Source organism: Pelodiscus sinensis, chromosome 1 (assembly GCF_049634645.1).
Source record: "Pelodiscus sinensis isolate JC-2024 chromosome 1, ASM4963464v1, whole genome shotgun sequence".
NCBI lineage: Eukaryota > Metazoa > Chordata > Testudines > Trionychidae > Pelodiscus > Pelodiscus sinensis.
This window is the reverse complement of record NC_134711.1, coordinates 228,444,309-228,459,324: the sequence shown is the minus strand read 5'-3', so window position 1 is coordinate 228,459,324 and position 15,016 is coordinate 228,444,309. Positions and strand designations below refer to the sequence as shown.

General features: G+C 44.5%; 1 protein-coding gene across 5 annotated transcripts in view; it reads right to left on the bottom strand.

The window, feature by feature from the left end:
• Positions 1 to 15,016, bottom strand: part of TMEM131 (transmembrane protein 131) — a 160,926-nt gene that overhangs the window by 86,668 nt on the left and 59,242 nt on the right. For all 5 annotated transcript variants that reach the window (XM_075916530.1, XM_075916531.1, XM_075916529.1 and 2 more), the window contains exon 4: positions 2,239 to 2,307. In XM_075916530.1, coding sequence (XP_075772645.1) covers positions 2,239 to 2,307 — 69 coding nt within the window. The remainder of the gene's footprint in view (positions 1 to 2,238; positions 2,308 to 15,016) is intronic.

The window sequence follows — 15,016 nt, the reverse complement described above, 5'->3', positions numbered from 1 at the left end:
GACAGGAAAAGGAGATGGTGGTGCCACTTTCTAACTTTTAGACCAGTGGCTTGAGCACTCACCTGAGACATAGAATACCAGTGTTCATTTATGAATGACGCAATGAATAGATAGTGGGCTAAATAAAAAGCAAGACTGACTCTCCAGCCTAATGGTTAAAAGGCACCTAGAAGGTAAGAGATGAAAGTTCAAGCCCCTACTCCAATGACTATTTATAAAAAGAACACTTTCAACCTGACAGACTGAAAGATCTCCGCCCCCGAATATTCTTAGCCTTGTGGCTAGGGCTACGAGTTCACTTCATGTAGGAGACCCAGATTGCCAAAGGTGGCTCTGATGAAGATGATCTGAGCTTCCACTTCGGTCCTGGAATGCTCTTTGATCAGCCAGTGTGAGGATCATTTCTGGGCATACACCTGCTGCAGGTTTCACAGGCTTTAAAGCCCAGAGACCTGGGCATGTCTCAGCATCAAAAGAGCATGGGACAGGACATCCCCCACCAAGGCACACTTAATCTAACGCTAATGAAATATTTACTACCACTACTAATTATCAATAGAGGAACTAATAAGAACTGTGTAGTATATAGATTCCTGCTGCACTTTGAGACAAGAGCACAGGAAGGTCCCAGCTAATCCTCACTCAAGCTAAGAAGGAATTGAGGGGATGGCAGGTTGGCAGAACTATCTTGTGTGCCATGAAGGTGCTACTCCCGGAGGTGCCCAGGTCAACCCTACAGCTAACTGCTAGGGGAAAAAAATCTCTGCCACTGTGCATGTATGCAAGCACACACCTGATTGGAATCTACTAGAATCAACATGAACAAGCACCTGAAGAACAGTTATAATTGCAGCAAAGCATTTCAACTTTCTGCAGCAGGTAAAATATGACAGATTTGAATTTTTAAAAAGTAAAGAAAACATTTACTAAGGCTAAGGCAAAGTCTGACGCACACAATTCCATTACAACTTTTAGATGAGAAATTTCTGTAGCTGGTTGAAAGCCCACATCATTTGGTACTAATTCTCGAGAACTGCAAGCTCTTTGCAGGTCATAAACTTGCACAATTTTGGCAGTGTTTCAGATCTATAACAACTTACTTGTTTCAAAGTAATAGAGTTCCAGAAGGATAAGTTTATATAAAAAGCGGAGGCATAATGAAGAGCAAATTTACTACGCGAGATTTTTCTTTAAAGTAAAGGAGTAGACGCTTTTAACATCATGACAAAAAGCTTTATAAAAATTTTAAAAACAGTTAAGATTGCTGTGTATTCACTAGAAATCACAACTTCTTTAGAAATGTCCCCATTCTTTTACTTTATTCTGATTCAGTAAGACCACATAATTATACCTCTGTCATGGAAAAAGTTATACATGAGTAGTTTAAACTTACTGAATTTACCGTACTGCATTATTTATATTAATGGAATTATATTAAATCAAATTTTGTTATTAAAGCAGGTGTGACAAATATGACACACCTGTATTGTACATTTTTGCTAAACAAAATAAACAAGTAACTCCAGTCAGACATTTAAAAAATAAAGTTCCCAAATCAAAGTACTGAAATATAGAGAAACCTAAAATGGTTGATTAGTTTTTCCTTTCAGATTCTTTTTGTAACAATGCGCTAATATAAATGTGACACATTAGCCTATTTAATCTATTTATTGCACTGACAAAGGCCATTAACTAATACTTGTAAAATAAAGCACTTTCATATAGCTTGAATGTTTAGTGACTTATTTACTAAAAGATGGAGAAGGATACTTCCATGTGCATAAGGTATTCTTGGGCAACCACTTTCACAATCTAAACATGATTCTTTTCCCTCCACAGGTTAACAAACAACTCAGGATAAGCATAATATTCCACCTTGAGCGTGCATACAAAAGCTTCCACTCAAAAGCCTGCACTCCTCTACATCCCCCACATTTGTGCCATTAACTCTTTCCTACAAATAGGAAGTAATCCAGTTAGCTTCAATGTAGCATGCAATGAAAGCAGACTCAGCTTAAAACAAACTATTCCTCCACATGTTAGACCAACTGTAAAAACAAGTTAAGAGCCTAGTTTTAGAAGTCAAAGATGGTCGAGATCCCATGGTGATGAGTATAGCAAAACCAGTTGCAATTATGGATAGACATTTAAAGTTCTGCCAATCAAGTATATGTTATTTATGCTAATTTCTGTATTTGTCTTCTAACTAGAACAGAAATAAAAAGCTCCCCAACTTACTGTTCATGGAAATCCAGCATTGGTGGTTCAAACCGGATAGGTCTGCAATTCCCCCGGTACAGGGATACACTGTGGGGGAAAAAATAAGGCTCTGTAACAGAAGTAGCAACAATAAACACATTCTCTCTTCACACATCTTATGTCTTCCTTTCCTAGCAAGTAATTTCAGAAGGCTAATAGGTTACAAGTACTTCCGATGAAGGAAGAACCTAAGAAATAGACTAGAAATAGGTCTAACCAGTAAAGGTCATATTTCATTTACTCATGTTGTTACTGTGTAGCTCTTCAGTGTATAAATGTATGAATAAACTCAATGGATGTGAGTTTTAAGTGTACAGCTCTGAGAACTATTTTGAATGCAGTCTATCAAATGCAGAGACTTAAGCAGGATTATGTTATGTTAAGAGTATACATCTTAAATGGACATTGTTTAAGCTAAAATTTTAATTTTTCCCTCCACAATTATATACATTTCAATACAAACAAAATACCAAGATGCAATATTAGGGAAATATATCAATGTCCTCCTATTAGAACATATGACAGTATTTCACGCACACGATCAGTCTCTTACAGAACCAAAACCACATTACAAAGAGGGACAAGAAGAGTAATAGATTTCAGTGTGAAACTGAACTTGGTTTTCTGGCTCTAAAATAGTTTACTTCACTTTGAACGAAGTAGATGTGACTGAATTGGAGTTGCTCTATAATTTATGAGTACTGTATGCTAATCTGGTCATTGCTTCAGTGTAGAAATAAATTGGTTTAGTTTAAAAGGGAGCTGTAAGGAAAACAAGCAGGAAGGAGGAAAATGGCTCAAGATTAGCTACCTCTTAGCAAAATGGGCAAAGGCCTGGGAGCCAGTACATCAAAAGGACTGTGACTGGTTTTAAAGGAAGAATCCTCTCAAGAGGAGAGGGGCATTGTTCAGTTGCTGGGGGTGTCTGAAGTAGTAAGGACTGCCCAGATAACTACTGGAATGCTAAACCACATTATAATCTTCAGCCACTAAGTGGCACTGTGTACAACACATAGTACAACCTCATAACACATAACTGCACTATTAAAATGCAATTATTTCTTTTAAAAGTTTACATTTGAATCTAAGAAAGCTTTGAAACTTTACTATGTAGAAGAAAAATGCTGTGTTTAACCATCTTAATTTAAATGAAGTAAGCACAAAAACAGTTTATTTACATTAAAAAAAAAGATTTGACAAAGTAGTTCACATTTAGCACAGTATTTGATTTTTTTTTCTTGGTGCTTCTGCTGACTGATGGCATACTTCTGGTTTTAAATGAGGTGTGTGGTTAACTACTCACTTAGTAACTGGTGTTCATAACTTTGAGGTTTTACTGTACCTTAACTTCAGCTAACCTCAAATCCTACCTGGCAGTACTTTAAAGGATCTTCTGGAATACTTCTCAGGTGTATCTCTGAATGGAAGCTCTGTAGTCCATATCTGATACACAAGCCTGACCTGCTAGAAACCTACTACATACAAAGAGTGGGTGAAAAATGTCCATTGGAAGATAAGCAGCCTCTAATCAATACAGGCGTGTAAAGACTTGTTTTAAAATTCTTTCTGAATGCTCTGTTCACACTGATTTTAAGAAAGCAGTTTTGCCACAATACTACTGGTCACAGACTTCCAAAGGGAAGCACCACAGGTGCCAAACTCTGTCGCTCCTACTGGGCAAGCACAGTTGAAGTATAGGGTATGTGACACTCAGGACCAGTCCTAACCAACTGGCGGCCTTGGGCGACCGCCCGGCTCTCCCGCAGGGTTGCCAGATGGTTTAAAAAAAATAAGACTGGCTCTGTCAGTGGCCCCTTGAAAATGGCAATTAAACAATCAAAACTGGCTTTTGGTCAGCTGACATGGGTTGCCGAGGCTCTCACTATGGAGTTAACTAACTGTGGCACAAACAGATAGGCTGAAGCTCGAAGGGAGCCTTGCATCAGTTGACAGGAGTAGGGAACCTTTTTTTGGGTCAAGGGTCACAGAAAAATCAGTTGAGAACTGCACAAAAAAGTGAAACACAAAACAAAAAAAAACCCAACAAAAAACTACACTCCTCACTGATAAAGCCCCCGAAAGACACTCCTTCTCATTTTCATCTTGCACACCAGAGCTGCCTGGGCTAATACTCTGGGATGGGACCAAAAATAAGTGTTTCAGTGTGGGAGAGGGCTGCTGGGAAGTGGGCTTGGGGCATGGCGTCTGGGTTGGAGGGACAATGCAGGAATGGGTTGGGGGTGGGAGGGCTATCGGAGGTAGGGTACAGGAGCAGAGTGCGGGTGCAGGGTCCGGGCAGGAGGGAGTGCGCAGAGGCAGGGTGGTTGTGCGAGGTCTGGTCAATGGAGGAGCAGCGCTTTCTTGGAACAGCTCTCGGAAGACACACATGGTTCTTCTGTGTCCCTCACCTCTCCCAGGCATTGCCCTCAACTGCTCATATTAGCCATGATTAAGAGCAATTGGAGTGGCAAGGGAAAAGCCTCCAGGCAGCACTTTGCTGTGCTGCCATTTCCCCAGCCAGGGGAGAGAAAGGTGTAGTGGTAGTGTGGGGAGTCACTTTCTCCCCCTGTTAGGGACTAGCAGCACTGGGGGGGGAGGAAGAGGGAGAGAGCCTCAAGCCTCAGGGGCAGGATCCAAACAAGCCAAGGCCTAGGTCCAACCCACGGGCTCTGCCTGGTGGCGGGGGGGAAGGGGGCGGGCAGGCAGGAAGCAGCTCAGGACCTGGTTTATGAATGGGAAAACTGTGGATTTGTATCCTAAAATAGGTGAAGTTCCACAGCACCTGAGGGAGTGCAGGTTGATAGACCAGAAGAGGGCCAGGAGTGCAACTAGCCTGGTAATCGTGACAGTAATCTGAAAAGAAATTGTGCACATAATGTGAAACTAAGTCTCTCTAATTGTACGTCACAGAAAAGCTAAGTGCTGATCAAGTTTAAGGACACATGCCCAAGTTCCCTCCCAAGTGTTCTTGGGGGAACCAATTACAAAATCAAAGTAACAGACAAATGAATACCTTGGCCATGACCAATCCATTAATATGTTTGTAAAACCAATGAAATCTTAGCGGGATGAGTTGACAGCAAAGATTTAACAGCTCAGTGCTGAAATTAGAAGAGAGGAATGGCCATGTGAGAAAATTAGTGAGGCTCTTCCATGTAACTAAGCCAATTACAGATGGTCAGGACAGACTGGTTGGGCATATTCATAGCTGCTTTAGAATTCAGCAATTAAGGGGTCACAGCAGGGGTTCTCAAACTTGTGATACCGCGACCCCCCTCTCCATTGCTGCAACTACCCTCTCAGTTGCTCGTGACCCCACCGGGGGGTCGGGACCCACAGTTTGAGAAATGCTGGGTCACAAAGATGCTATAATGCAGATTCTGTTACAGGCAGTCCCCGACTTATGTCGGATCCGCACTTACGAACGGGGCTCTCTCGCCCCGGAGCTCACAGGCAGCGGTCAGCCACCTCGAGCTCCGGGGCGAGAAAAGCTGCTCCCGGTGCCCCTGGTCTGCTGGAGACCGTCTTCAGCAGACCAGGGGCATCGGGAGCAAACCCGCAGCAGCGGCGGGTTCCCGCGCTTCTGAGGCTTTGCCAGAGCAAAGCCTCAGAAGCGGGGGACCCCCCCCCCCCGCTGCGGGTTTGCTCGCGGTGTCCCTGGTCTGCTGGAGACGGTCCCCAGCAGACCAGGGGCACCAGGAGCAGCTTCTCTCAGAAGCGCGGGGACCCCGCCGCGGCTGCGGGTTTGCTCCCGGTGCCCCTGGTCTGCTGGGGACCGTCTCCAGCAAACCAGGGGCACCGGGAGCAAAGCGGTCCGGCCAGAGCAAAGCCTCAGAGGCGAGGCACCCCCCGCTGCCGCTTTGCTCCCTGTGTCCCTGGTCTGCTGGGGGGGGGGCGCAGCTAGTGTGCCCCCCCCAGCAGACCAGGCTTTTGTTGTGGACCCTGGGGCAGAGCAGCTGGGGCGCTGCCAGTTGGTCCCGCAGCGCCGCTCTGGGCACTACTGGACCAACCCGGCATCACCCCAACTGTTCTGCCCCAGGCGACCTGATTCAGCCGCTGCTGGTCAGTTTCAGCAGTGGCTGAATCAGCACTCCTGGGGCAGAGCAGCTGGGGTGCTGCTGGGTTGGTCCAGTAGCGCCGAGGAGCGGTGCTACTGGAGCAACCCAGCAGCACCCCAGCTGCTCTGCCCCAGACGTCCCCAAGTCAGCCGTTGCTGAAACTGACCAGCGCTGACTACAGGAAGCCCGAGGCAGAGTTGCTCTGCCCCGGGCTTCCTGGAATCAGCTGCTGATCAGTTTCAGCAGCAGCTGACTTGGGGTTCTTAAGTTGAATCTGTATGTAAGTCAGAACTGGCGGTCAGTTTCAGCAGCGGCTGAATCTGGACGCCAGTTCCGACTTACATACAGATTCAACTTAAGAACAAACCTACAGTCCCTATTTTGTACGTAACCCGGGGACTGCCTGTACTTTGATTTTGTACATTTCCATTCATGCTCAAGAGATTTAACAAAAAACTGAACCACAATACTGAAAAGATCAATTAAGTTTGGATCTGTTTAGGAGACACATATAGGACTAAATTCTAACATCAGAGATATTCAGCTGTGTATAAGAAACTTCTCTAAGCAGACCTGAATTTGTGCATACACAGGAAAGGTGCAATTTAAGCCCCCATGACAGTCTGGAGAATTTACCTATGTAAAATACACGAATTCAGACTGATGTTATGAAACTGCTTTATCATTTCATGCCTCAGTGTATAGCTTATTAGCCATGTTCTGTCAGAACCACCTGTCATCCATTTTCCAGATGAGGGACAATGAAAAGTAATTACCCTTAAACCACACTCTGACTACTCAAAAGGTACGTTAAGGAGGGTTGCTTGAACTGGGAAACCCATCTATATGTTTTGTTAGTGCTACCAGACCATTTGTTGTTTAAGTTTTTCCTGTGACAGGCTAACTCAGCTACCCCTCTGAAACAATTCAGCCAAGTCAATCTGCAGGGATGGTGCTTAGAAAGTGGAGAAATCTCCAAACAGGAAATAAAAAAAAAACTTAAGAGTTTTTGCTAACCTTTAAAACTATACAGACTGGGCAGGTGAGAGGAAATGAGAGAAACGGGTTGGGCAGGACAGAGGATCAGAGAGCCATGCTTTCACAACAGAGGGATTCGGTTTTGTTTAACTGAGGGACCAGCCAAGGATGAAGAAAGGAAGCCAAGTGCAAAGAACAGAGAGAGACCAGAAGTGAAAGTAAGTGGGTGCGCAAGAGATGGCTGAGCTGCAGCAAAAGTAGGGATGTAATAGTATAGTCAATCAATAGATAAGCAAAAGCATATCGGTTAATGCTATAGACTATAGACATTCACACACCCCCTCACCAGTACATATTTTTTAGCAAGCTGGCCAGCAGCCTGGGTTGCGCCAGGTCCAGGACCTACCCCTGCTGAACTCTGCATTTAAAGTGTGTTAGGAGCCAGGAGAGCAGTCAGCTTAGCTCAGTTCCAGCTTGCACCAGGTCCAGGAGCTCAGACTCCCTTCTTCCCCCCCTTACACAGAGGCTGCTGTCACCCTGCACTGTGGCCTCTTTATCAGAGGCAGTAATACTAGGCGACAGGCAGTCAGTCCACACGGGGAGCTGGCTTTTAAACTGGCTCCCCTTGTGGACCAGCTCCTTCCTGGCACCCTGCAATGCTGCCTCTGATACAAGGGCAGCAGCGCAGAGTGGCAGGGGGCTCCTTGAGAGGAGGACACTGGCTGTCAGCCCCATCCTTGGGGACTACAGAATAGTCAAGTAACTGAAGAAATTAAGAGGTTAATCGACTATTCCATTAACTGATATTTAAAATCCCTAAGCAAAAGCCGGCAGGGAGCTATTTAAAAAAAAACTGGCATGGACCCGGGTTGCAATAGGACAGTACCTGTGAGAAATTTTAAGTTACTTTTACTCCTGAGAGAGACTGTCTATGTGCAGGGGGGTGAGGCCATGGACTGCACTGAGGACCCTGATTTAATCCCAAAGAATCTTAAGAGCGCTGAGGAAACTGAAATGGGGAAATGCAAACCGAAGTTCTGTTTTCCCTATGCATTTCTTCAGTACATATGAGGATTGTAAGCATAAAATTTCCTAGTAGAATTTAATATTTTATGTTAATTTTGAGTAGTTAGAAGAAAGTCTAAGTACAAAACAGCCACTTAAACAATTTATGACCTCTCTTTCTTCCCATTTTAAAAGGATGTAAAAAAAATCTGATTTAAATTTTTTTAAATGTTGCTTTTAAAAATTGGTTTAAAATCATTTGTTATTCCACTGTGAGTGGATAGGACAGAGGTCCATATTATGGTACTTGTATTTCACAGATCTACTTCTGATAAAAGTAGGGAAGTGAAGGATGGGAGAAATAATTTTATTTTATACAAATTTTCAAAATTTAAGTGCTTAAATTTGATGATTCAATCCAACGTTTGTGAATGTATCAATGAGATTTTTTCTTCTGATTTCAAAACACAAGGAGTAGTAGTAACAAAAATGTGCATCCTTTTAAAGGTGACTACACAAGGGAACAGTTTAGTTATACATTCTGCTGTAAACGGTTTGCTTAATCACACAGAATAGGCAAATAGTCCACAACTAGTTTACTAAAGGCATTAGGTAATCAGCTGATCTAACTGGCTAGATACCAGTTTTTCAATTCTTGGATCTCTGCCTGTAAAGTTAGGGATTTGATTTGCAAGGACACATTGAGGACATTTAACTTCACTTTTAAAATTAAAAAACAAGCTGGTGAGCACTAATTAGCAACATATTAACTCAATAGTACTGATTGTCCAATCTTATTGCAATTGCTGGACCCTACTAAAAAAGGAACTAACGTCTAATTGTATTGTATGAGAACATTGACTTCACAAACATTACAGAAAAAAAAATTACACAATCCCTGCCCCAAGGAATTTACAGTCTAGTTCAGACAATATAATAGGCAATTTCACAAACCTCAGGTTTGCACAAAAATCTTGCCAGATTACCACTAGAAGGTCTCAAGAATGTATATATCTGAAGGAGAAGGTCATAATCTGGAACATGATCAGAGATGAACCATTCTACCCACAAGGGAGAGCATACAAGAAGGGGCACTGTGGAAGGATACTGGATGTTTTTAGGTATAGAGTGTTGAGTGGAATAGGGATAAACAGAGATATGTAGTAGGAGCAGCCATTCATGGCCTGAAAAAGATTAGAACAGAAGATTTAATTTGTTGCAGGTGACAATAAGCAAGCAGAAGAGGCATTCAAAGAGGGAGCACTAAAAAAGATAATCTAATATTTTACATAGAAAGACAAGCTAAAATCAAATTTTCATGCAGTGGGTCTTAACTAGGTAGCAACATTTTGACAGATACCCAACATCAAAATCACTACAAAGCAAATTAGCACAGCAGCTTCACTACCTGAGGTGAGCAATAATTTTGGAAGGGGGGGGCCACTTCATAAAATTCGGAAGTGGCTGCGGGCCTACCTGGAAGGGGTGAGTCCTCTGGTGGAAGGGGCGGAGCCTCGCACTACCCTGCTGGGTATGGTGACCTTATTTTCTGAACCAGCTGCAGCTAGTAAGAATGGTTTAATTTGAATTATGAAACAGATGAAGCGTTTTAACTTTCTCATGTTATTTAAAATGAAGTTTGATAAACTATGTCCAAAAAGTTTTCAATGTTTTCTTTATTTATGGGAGGGGTCACTGACAAAAAAAAAAAAAAAAGTTAGGACCAACACAAGTGAGAAGCAAAAAACTTCGTCAAAACCTCCCAATGCTCACTGATGTGGCCCCAACTGAGACCTCTCATTCCTCTGGTGCCCCAGCCTCATGGGAAGGGGGAAACTGAGGTTCTGGGCTTCCCACAGACCAGATTTACTTTTCCAAGGTTCTGGAGTTAGTGGATTTTATGGATCTCCTTAGGCTCTGGGGTAGGGATAAAAATGAGGGCTATAGTGCGTGAGACAGGGCTGCCAGCAAGTAGGATAGGGATGTAGTGCAGGATCTGGGAGGGAGCTGAGGTGTACAAGCAGGCTGGGAGCATGGCTGGCCTGAGCCATTTTGGTGCCTTGGGCCCAGGTGCATTTTGGTGCCCCGGGGCGCACGGCACATGTGCTGTGTGGCTACGGCCGCTGGCGTGCAGCCTGCCCCCTATAGATTGGCACCCTGGGCAGCTGCCCAGCTAGCCCACCCCTTAGTCCGGCCCTGGCTGGGAGTAGGGTGTCTGGCCAGGTGGAGGATGTAGGAACAAGAGATGGTGCAGTGTGTGGTCAGGAGAGAGGGTACAAGAACAAGGGAGAGTATTGGAGCAAACTGGGGGTGCAGGGTCTGAGGGGGAGGGAAATGACAGGATTGGGGGAACCTTACCTGGCTTCGTGCCCCCTTGCAGCAACGGCTGCAGCCATGCTGTTCCCAATGCCCCAGAGGAAGGCCCCACTGCCCCAGAGGTTCTACTGCCGTGGCCATGGGCCGGGCCTGGAGGTGCTGTGGCAGGGGTGCTTCCAGCCTTGGCCCTAGGCCGTGGTAGCAGAGTCTCTGGGGCCAGCCTTACTTTGATGAAGCCTCAGCCCCAGTGCTGCCTCCTCTCCAGAGGCTGCGTGGAAGGTAGAGAGGCAGGGCTGAGCTTCTTTCCCTCCAACCCCCCAGCACACACCTATTAGGGGGAGGGGCCTGTAATCACCCTGCAGGCTGAATCAAAGCCCAAGGTGGGCCAGATCCAGCCTGGTGAGAAGCTTTTGCCCACCTCTGTTCAACATCATCCTAGCAGTGCCATATTGCTTCCCCCAGCACAAGGAAGTGTAATACAGGTTCACTACATTTATTTCTATCATCACAATATTAAGAGCATTTCAGAACACAAGATAATTATCAAATGTTCATGCCTAACATTAAGTTTTAATATGAAATGCAGTATCCTCAGGTAATGTAGGGCAGTGTTTCTCAATTTCTCCTTATAAAGTACCCTTTTAAAAAAATTATTAAGTATCCCCAGTACCTACAGCCTTCAGACACACATTTTTTTCTACCATTGAAACACATTTGTTTAAACAACTTAATCATAGTCAGGCGGGCAATGAAATTTTTGGTGTAAAAAGTACAAAAATAATGAAGCGCTGTAAAACACAAAAAATTCAGTTTTCTTCAAATTTCAGTCATATTGACATACCTCCCAGACTTCTATCAAGTACCCCATAGGATACTCGTACCACTGGTTGAGAAACACTGATGTAGGGGGGGGGGGGGCCATACTTCAAAGCTCCTGTAGGTCAAGTTCATATCACATGCTGGATTCCTCCATTGCATTCCTCCATGGCACCACATAAGCTCCTTCCTTGTGTGCCACTCTCAAATCCCTGTTTTATTGCAACCACCCAATATTTACCCTGCTGCCTAAGGTTGCATGCCCCTCAACTCCCCCCTCCCTCTACCAGAGTCTCCCATTCTCCTCCCAAGTCAGGGACTATGCTTCCCCCTCATCTCCCAGAAAATTAATAAAAAAAGCAGGGGGGACAAGTAATTATCTAACCTAGTAATCTCTACTGGGAGGCCAAGCAAATATGAGATGGAATGCTATGCAGGAAGGAGTTGATTGGTACCATCAACCAGTATGACTTAGACCAGGGGTGGGCAAAAGGGCCTCTGCAGGCTAGATCCAGCCCACGGAGGCCTGCTGCTCTCCCATCCCCAGGCCAATCAGGGCTTGGGGGGGTAGGGGAGCGCTCAAAGTCTCCTCCTGACCTGCCAGGAGCATGTGGCACTTCTAAGCGCCACGTGCTTCTTGCAAGGCAGAGGAAATTTCGCACACTCCCCCTGCCCCCAAGCCCTGATTGGCCTGGGAGGGGGAGAGGAGGCTTTGGGTCTGGGGACAGGGGAAAAGTGTGCAAAGTTTCCTCTGTCCTGCCCCTGCCCTGCAAGGAGCATGCGGCGCTTAGCTCCTGGCAAGGCAGGGGGAGACTTATAGAATCATAGAATCATAGGACTGGAAGGGACCTCGAGAGGTCATCGAGTCCAGCCCCCCGCCCTCAAGGCAGGACCAAGCTCTGTCTACACCATCCCTGACAGATGTCTATCTAACCTGTTCTTAAATATCTCCAGAGAGGGAGATTCCACCACCTCCCTTGGCAATTTATTCCAATGTTTGACCACCCTGACAGTTAGGAATTTTTTCCTAATGTCCAATCTAAACCTCCCCTGCTGCACTTTAAGCCCATTACTCCTTGTCCTGTCCTCAGAAACCAAGAGGAACAAATTTTCTCCTTCCTCCTTGTGACACCCTTTTAGGTATTTGAAAACCGCTATCATGTCCCCCCTTAATCTTCTTTTTTCCAAACTAAACAAGCCCAGTTCATGAAGCCTGGCTTCATAGGTCATGTTCTCTAAACCTTTAATCATTCTTGTCGCTCTTCTCTGTACCCTTTCCAATTTCTCCACATCTTTCTTGAAATGTGGCGCCCAGAACTGGACACACTTTGCGCATTCCCTCATCCCCAAGCCCAGATTGGCCTGGGGGCAGAAGGGGGAGCACGTGCTCCCCCCACCCCCAGACCAATGATAGTCTGTGGGTGAGGAAGCAGAGAAGTATCCTGGCCTGCCCCTTCCGCTTGAGGCCCTGCCCCTTCCAGTGCAGCCCAGGGTCACTTCAAAAATTTATGAAGTGGCCCTAGCAAAAAAAAAAAAAAAATTATTACTCACCCCTGCAATATACAAAGTGGGGGCACACCACTTATTTATATATTGGTATTATATTTATTGTTTTATTATCTATCCCTTTCCTAATGGTTCCTAATATTGTTGGCATTTTTGACTGCTGCAACATACAGAACAGATGTTTTCAGAGACCCACACATGAAGACTATTCTATGATCTCTTTCTTGACTGGTAACAACTAATTTAAAACCCACTTTACACGTATAGCTGGAATTGTGTTTTCCAGTGTGCATTACTTCAAATTTAATGTTGATAAATGCAATCTGCCATTTTATTGCAAAATCATCCACTTTTTTTAGAACCTTTGTTAATTCTTTGCAGTCTGCTTTGGACTTAAGCTATTTTAGTACATTTGTATCATCTGTAAATTTTACCACCTCACCGTTTACCCCTTTTCCCAGATCATTTAACAGCCCTGCTCTTACAGATCCCTGGAGGCATCTCTGTTTACAGCTCTTCATTTTGAAAACTGACTATTTATTCCTACCCTCTGTTTCCTATCTTTTAACCAATTATTGATTCATGAGAGGACCTTCCCTCATAACCCAGGACTGCCTACTTTGCTTAATAGCCTTTGGTGAGAGACCTTGTCAAAGGCTTTCTAAAAGTCTAAGTACACTATATATACTGGATCAGTCTTGTCCACATATATGCTAACCCTAGAAGAATTCTAGTAGATTGGTGAGGCATGATTTCCCTTTTCAAAAGTCATGTTGACACTTCCCATCAAATCATGTTCATCTAGGTGTCTGATAATTCTGTTATTTATTAGTTTCAAGTAATTTGCCTGGTACTGCAGATAGGCTTTAAGAGCCTGTAATTGCTAGATTGCCTCTGAAGCCGCCTTTCAAAAATTGGCATATCCTCCAGTCACCTGGTACTGAAGTAAATTTAAGTGATAGGTTATATGCCACAGTTAGTAGTTCTGCAACTTCATATTTTAGTTCCATTAATACTCTTGGGTGAATACCATCTGGTCCATGGGCAGCACATGACTCCTGCATTTAGGGAATTGGTCAAGAAAGCTGGAAATCCCCTCCCCCTCTCCCCAAAGCCCCACCCCAGCCTGACCACCTCCCTCCCAATGCCCTACCCACAACCTTTGCCCTCAAGTTACCTGCTGCTCATGCCCCCCCCCCTCACGCATGCCCACTCCTCTCCATTGGGAGCAAGATGCAGGGGCCTTGGAGAAGGAGGCAGAAAGGCATGAAAAATGGGCAGGAGGGCCTCAGGAGCAGAGGGGCAGAATCAGTGATGTCTCGGGAGGGGATCAAAGAACCATGAGCAGCAGGCAGGGAAAGCCCTGGGGGAAAGAGATGAATCATTGGAGGGAAAGAGGAGCAGTGTGGGTCAGGCCACGAGGGAAAAGGATGAGGGGAAGTGATTCTTGGAACAGAGCATGGGCTGGCCATGTTCCAGGCAACTTTTCAGCAGCAGCAGTCCAAGACACCCTGTTTGGGGAGACTTAGCACCCTCTGTGTTCTTATACTCACTGCCTACGATCTGGTCTCAGGGACTTATCAATCTGTCCCAAAATCTCCTCTACCGATGCCTTAGTCTGGGACAGTTCCATTCTTTATAGGTCACTAATCTCTGGATTAAGACTGAAGAATCTCTCTAACATCCTCTGCAGTGAAGACCAATGAAAATAATTAATTTAGTTTGTCTGCAATAGCATTGTCTTCCTCGAATGCTTCTTTAGAACTTTTCTGCTTCTGAGTTATTAATCTGAAATTATTAAGAGTGTTAAATGTCTTTGACTAGTAGTTCTTTAAATTCTATTTGGATTGCCTCACTCTGTTTTGATTCTTAACTTGCCAAAGTTTATACTTCTTCCTATGTTCCTAAGATTTTTATTTCCAATTTTTAAACTGTGTCCTTTTCCTCTAATGCCTTTATCACTCTATTGTTTAATCTATCCCACCAAAAACTCTTCCACGCATGCTACACAAACATGCATTTAATATTTAGTTTATCCCAATCTGAAATATCTTTATGCAACTCATGTGTCTGTATCA